The 6,610-nt window shown below is 47.0% G+C and overlaps 1 protein-coding gene across 1 annotated transcript; it reads left to right on the top strand.

The window, feature by feature from the left end:
- Positions 1–551: 551 nt before the first annotated feature.
- On the top strand, positions 552–2,442 carry S100A11 (S100 calcium binding protein A11; the record flags this gene model as incomplete). The annotated part of the gene is made up of 2 exons (XM_084243352.1): positions 552–698; positions 2,129–2,442. The coding sequence occupies 2 exons, from the start codon at positions 552–554 to the stop codon at positions 2,282–2,284; spliced, it is 303 nt and encodes a 100-aa protein (XP_084099478.1). The 3' UTR covers positions 2,285–2,442.
- Between the last annotated feature and the right edge of the window lie 4,168 nt (positions 2,443–6,610).

The following is a 6,610-nucleotide window of genomic DNA, read 5'->3' on the forward strand; positions in this document are numbered from 1 at the left end:
AATCTGCTTTTGAACATCTGAAAAGTTCTCAGATCTCCCACCCCACATACAATAATAACTATGCTTTCACTTTCTTCTAGAAAATGCATGTCCCAGGAATTCTGTATAGCTCTAAAGTAACCTCACATTCCTTTCATCACAGTCAGCTTTATATATTTTTGGAAAGTAGTAAATTATTTACTCTGGACAATGCTGGGTGTACAGATGGACATGTAACTATTCATAGATTTACCCATATATTCTAAAATCATTAGTAAGCTCTGTCACCCTCACTCTCGGTGAGTCTACTGCTTTCAAACATGCTCACTTCCTCCGTATTTACCCACATAAATTTCACTAGCAATAAATATATGGCGAACTATGGGAAGGAAGCTCACAGAATTTGTCTTTCTGTGGTTGACTTGGGCCTCATAGCCCCCCCCCCAAAAAATGACCCATTGTTTCTGGGAACTGCTTTGACCCCAAATGAAGAGATAAGACTCACTGGGGTATTCTCATATCTGCCCCTTGACATCATACTGAACCCTCAATATTTCTCTCCAAAGGCAAAAATGTCCCGCGCTACTGAGACTGAGCGGTGCATCGAGTCTCTGATTGCAGTTTTCCAGAAGTACGCTGGAAAGGACGGTAACAGCTGCCAACTCTCCAAGACCGAGTTCCTAACCTTCATGAACACAGAACTCGCCGCCTTCACAAAGGTACTGGGACTGGGCTGCCTGTCACTACCAAAACGCTAATAAGCAGAGACAGGAATTGAATCTATAAGCACTTTGGATTGCTGGCCACTGGTCTGAGAGAACCAATGGACTGTTCTGCCATCTCTCTAACTGGCCTTTTTATGGGTTAAACAAAAACAATTAGTCATAAGCAAACAGCCCATCAGAACAGCCCGTCAGTTTATCAGAATAGTCCATCACGGCTGATGTTCTTGGTATTCATCATATTCAGCCCCCAGAGTGTGTTATCACTTCTCAGTTATCTTGACCTTGGTACATCCTGGCCTGCTGGCTTATTTCTTATGGCATCAGTGTCCAGTGCTTATTTGGGCATCACCAGGGTAGGAATCTCAGTTCTAAGGCAAGAGTTTTAGTTGAAAGCAAACAGATCATCAGTCACGTGTGTGCATGCAGCCTCTGCTGAGTGTGTGTGTACAGACTCCTACGCTAGGTCTGGTGCCCTTCCCCTCCTCCCTGGCCCCCTGTCAGTACTGTTCCAGCCCCAACCCCAAACGAGCCTCATCCTGAAACCAGGCCCTGGCAAGATGGCTAGGAATGAAGGACCAGCAGCTGAGCCCCCATACTCCAAACTAAGGGTCCACGTAGCAGGCCAGGCTGGACCCCTGAGCCTCAGAGTGAGCTCCTTTCGGGTCTTTTCTATTTTCTTTGAATAAGCTATGTTTTCAAGATCGAAGCTCTCTAACTCCATGACACAGAAAATGGGGATTTGCTTTTTTACCATTTAGTAGGAGGCCCTTGGTAAATGGCTTGATAGAAGAGTTTTCAAATTTTATTCTTCTCCCCAGACCTGTGGGGCAGCCCATCTGCAGTAATGGGAATGTTCAGTCTCTGTGCCATCTGAGATGGTAGCCGCCAGCACATGTGCAGTCACAGGACTGACGCTCTCAGTCACTGGGTTTAAATATGTAACCAGTGGCTAGAAGTGTATATACTGGGGGCGTGGATGAGTGAAGGCTGAAGCTGATTAGACAGGGCCTGTGTCCTCTTTTCACTTCAAATCTCTCTACTTTTACACAGCTTATATTGTTAGAGTTGATGCAACACTTGAAAGAAGCATTCCACTGTTTTTACAAAATCAAATAAAAAGCATTCCACTGTTTTTACAAAATCAAATAAAAAGCATTCCACTGTTTTTACAAAATCAAATAAGCCCTAACTGTCACAGAAAGAATCTTGGACTAAAACCTGGTTTCACCTACAACCCTCCTTGGCAAGTCACTTTACCCTTTTGAGTCTGTTTCTGTGCCTAGGAAATGAGCACTGGATAACCCCTACCCTGGACCTCATACTCTTGTGAGAGCAAAATGTGGAAACATATTCAAAAGCATCTTAGGAAGTACGACATGGAGGTGCCAGTATTATTGCCATTATTGTTATTATCATCTTTACAGAACCAGAAGGACCCGGGTGTCCTTGACCGCATGATGAAGAAACTGGACCTCAACTCTGACGGCCAGCTGGATTTTCAAGAATTTCTTAATCTCATTGGCGGCCTGGCTGTAGCCTGCCATGAATCCTTTATGAAGTCTACCTGTTGCCAGAAGTAATCTGAGGAGCCCTTAGGCGTGGCCTGCAGGCAATTCCTTCCAGCCTCCCAGCTGTCCTCTCCTAACAGGCCATGCACACCCTGAGCCCAGCACGCCCTCCAACCCATGCAGGCCACTCCTGATGGCAATAATAAAGCACTATTTTTTTTTTTTTTTAAAAAGAACACGTACAGGAGAGTCTGTAAATTTGTGCATGGGGAGGGGAAGGATGGGAGGGATGTAAATTAGATTGTGGAAGCAGTTACCAGAAACTGCAAAGTAAATAGTAAAACTGCCTCTTGGTGATTGCACAGTCATGACTAATGAGACCCACTGAATCACCTCTCAAATATTAATGTTGATGGAGATGTCACTTGGCATTATTCACTCCTTAAATATCCATTTGCCCGCTGCAGGCACTGTCATAGCCTCTGAGGACACTGTCTGCAAGACTGACAAGGCCCCGCCTTCCCTGGGCTTACCTTCCTTCTAGTGGGGGGCTGGGAGGGGGAGGTAGCAAGGGTGGGGGGACAATGGATAAACAAACAGCTAAGCAAAGGCCCGGGGGAGTCTGGTAGGGCCTTGGAGGGGACTTCCCTAGGTGGTGTGTTCTGCATGAATGGGGGCTGCAGAGGATGCTCTTCTGATGACGTGCTGAGATCTGAAGGGTGCGAAGGAGCAAACATTTCGAAAGAGGAGAGGGTATTTCAGGAGGAGGAACAGCAAGGGCAAAGGTCCTGTGGTGAGAAGGAGTGGGTTGGGGGGATAGAAAGGAAGCCAGTTTCACTCTGGTTTGGGCTAGTTTCAACAAAGTGAAATTTCCTAAACCCTCAGTGAAAGCAGCAGGGAAAGAGGTGAGAAGATTGGGGGCAGGGAGGAAGGGGGACATGGCTCAAGCACAGCTCAGAGGAGAGCAGCTATCTCAGAGCAAGCACTCCGCCCTGCACAGCACAGGGGAGAGTGAGGTGTTTCCAGAAAACCACTGCTCCTTACCATCTCTGAGTTTTAACTTCTTAGTAAAAATTTCTCTGCATCAGTTTCTTCCGCATAATGAATCGGACCCTTTGAGAACATTTTTTGGCTCTCACACTTCACAATGAGGGCCAGTGCCCCAGGCTAGCAAGTCTCCCAAGTTTTTCAAACAGTGAAGTCTCCAGCTTCTTCCCTCAGAAGGTACACCTAATATAAAAATTAAAGATAACTTTAAAATGTTATGATCCCAAAAAGCAGTGAGCCTGAGAAGAAAGGGGGAAATATCAGGCATCCAAAGTATACTGCCCTCCCTTAAGATCCCAGGCTCAGGGAACCTACTGGAAACCTACTTGCTTGGCACATGTTAGTTTTCCTAAGAAGTAAGATCATATCAGTACCAACCTTCCAATCCAACAACTCCACGGAGTGCCTCTAGATGCAAGGTAAATGAAGGAGAGAGACCAAGAGAAAGAGCTGACTAGCGAAACGAGTGACAGCTCAGTGAGGAGGTGTTGTATTTAAAGAGCCATTTGGGGTTACAGTTGGCAACGCTCAGTGGGCATCTGCAATTGAAGTCTAAAGAGAAAGCCCCACTTGAGATATGCAAACGACCCAAATGCCCAAAAGCAAATGACTGGATCAAGAAGATGTGGCCTATATACACAATGGAATACTTCTCAGCAATCAAAAAAGATAAACTCATGCCATTCACAATAACATGGATGGAGCAGGAAGGGATGATGCTCAGTGAAATAAATCAGAAGAAAAAAGAAAAATATCCTATGGTTTCACTTATATGTGGAATATGGGGAAGCCTAACAAAGGTTCAGGAAAAAACCGAAACTTGCAAGTTGACCATAGACTTGAGGCACAGCAAAGAAGGGGGTCAAACAGAGTCAAAACAGAGGAGGGAAGAGCAGCAGAGACTGCAGTGATGTGTCATGGGTGCTGAGGTGGTGGAAGAATTACGGGAACTACACCTGAGGAGAAAAATCAAATACTGTACAAAAACGAACAGTGATACAAGAAAATTAATTTTTTTAAAAAAAGGCAGCACAAACACTAAAATTGGAACAAAACAGAGAATATTAGCATAGTCCCTGCACCAGGATGACAAGCAAATTTGTGAAGTATTGAATTTTACTTAAAAAAAAAATATGGGGGCCTCTCTTGTGGTGCAAAGGTTAAGATGCAACCTATGAAGCTAGCCGCAGCCACTGCAGCAGAAGTTCGATTCCCGGCCAGGGAACTACCCACATGCTGCATCAGACCTCTCCTGACTCTCCCACTACTCCCCTCAGCAGTGCACTTTGGTCAATCTGCCTGTTCTGTTCCCCACTCTGTCTCTGGTGAATCCTCTCACCACCCCCCACGTCTCCCCACCCCCCACCCCACCCTGTGCCTCTGGCCTATACCTCAGCTCTTGTATGCATAAATAAATAAACCTTTAAGAAAAAATTTAAAGGCAGGGCTGGTGACCCACATCAAACAGTTACTATCCTGCAAATGCTGATGCCACTGCATCCAGTAGTAGGTCCTCATACTCTCCCTGTGGATCTTACTCCTGTGTCTCCATTTGCTACTAGATGCCAATGACCACTTAACTCCTTGCCCCACTTTTAGGTCCTGAGCTTCAAAGCTGCTTCCCAGACTTCTCTCTTTCATGTTTGTATGTACTAAATAAATACCTACCTATGGTGTGCAAGGCAGTGTTCTGCGTGTCAGGTCCAGGGACATGAATAAGGCAGAAAAGATTCTTGTCCTCAAGGAGGTTGCTTCTCAGAATCCTCTTATTCCAACTGAACTTACCCTGTCTCAAACCCCCAGCCTGCTCCTCCTCCTCTGTTCCTGCCTCAGGAAAAGATATTTCCCTCCACCTAGATCCCACCCAGAAATGAGAAAGTCAGCTTTGATGCCTCCTTTTCTTTTTTAAAAAAAATATTAATGCATACAAGAACTGGGGTACAGGCCAGAGGTGCTGGGGGTGAGAGGATTCACCAGAGACAGAGTGGGGAACAGAACAGGTAGATTGACTGAAATACACTGCTGAAGGTACCTGCGGGCGAGTCAGGAGAGGTCTGCTGCACCATGTGGTTATCTCCCCGCCTAGGGATCGAACTCGGGGAGGCCCTGATGCCTCCTTTTCCCTCCAAATTCCCTAGTTCATTTCATTCTCCACTCAAACATCCCAGACTCCATCCCCAGCAGCCCCAGCCCAGCATACCATTACTTCTCACCTGGAAACACTGTGCCAGCTTCCTGCGAGGCCCAGCTCCTCTGGCTTTGCCTCTCCAGTCCTTTCTCCTGCCTGAGCCTCCAACCTGGCTGCCTTCCAACTTAAAGCCCACCAGGGGCTCCCCAATGCTCTGGGCATGTAAGGCCAGACACAGCGCATCCCCACTTAGCTCACCTCTCAGTGCCTTGCCTCACACCTACACCCTCTAATTTCCAGCCCCACTCAGCTTGCTCAACAAACTGGGATTCTCTCATCTCCTACCTTGAGCTCTGCCAGCAGGGGGGTACCCCCACCCCCCTCCACCCCCTACCCCAGCCACACTAATTCACATGTGCCTTCCCACTATCCTTCTGTCTCAGCCTAAATGGGTTTTCCTCCAGGAAACCTTGCTAAACTCCTTAGCTGGGGTGAGGCACCCTCATGCCTCCCCCCTTCTCTACATGTCCACTAACCAGCTCTCTGGACACTGCATTTTGCCTGGACACCTCCTCCAAACTCATGACTCTGCCCCATACTGCCCCAGATACATTTCCGTATCTCCAGCACAAGTCTTTCTCTAGAATACCCAACGGACCTACTTACCACCTCTATCTGGCACGCCACAGCTAGAATTCTTTTTGTTGCAAGGGATAGAAAATTTCATTTAAATTGTTTTTTAAGCTAAAGCAGGTCTCCATGGACTGGGGTAACTGGACAGTGGAGGGAGATCTTGGGCTCTGGCACAGCTCTCAGATCTGTGGTCTGCCTGGAAATTCTTTGGCTCAGTTTCTCCAATGTTGACTCCATTCTCAGGCCCCCTCACTAGGGTCTTGAGATGGCTAACAGCATTACTTTCTGAGGATGACAACCTCTCAAATTAGAATCCACTGGGTGGGGGAGTGCGTTAGAGAGGGGAGAAGAGAGGAATTACCTTTATTCCAGAATTCTCAAATAAAGGCCTGACATTCCTTCTGTTTTGGACAGCTTAGAGCACATGACCATCCCGGCCTAGTCCCTGGCCTGCAGGTGTACCTGCACCGATGCACCTAGACCTCCCTGTGGACTTCACTCCTAGAACTGGGCGGACCCTACCCATACAGTGGGAACCAAATGTCAGGGAGAGTAGATCAGGTATGGGAAATGGATGCTGCAAAAAAGAA

This window comes from Talpa europaea (genome assembly GCF_964194135.1).
Source record: "Talpa europaea genome assembly, chromosome: 9".
Taxonomy (NCBI): domain Eukaryota; kingdom Metazoa; phylum Chordata; class Mammalia; order Eulipotyphla; family Talpidae; genus Talpa; species Talpa europaea.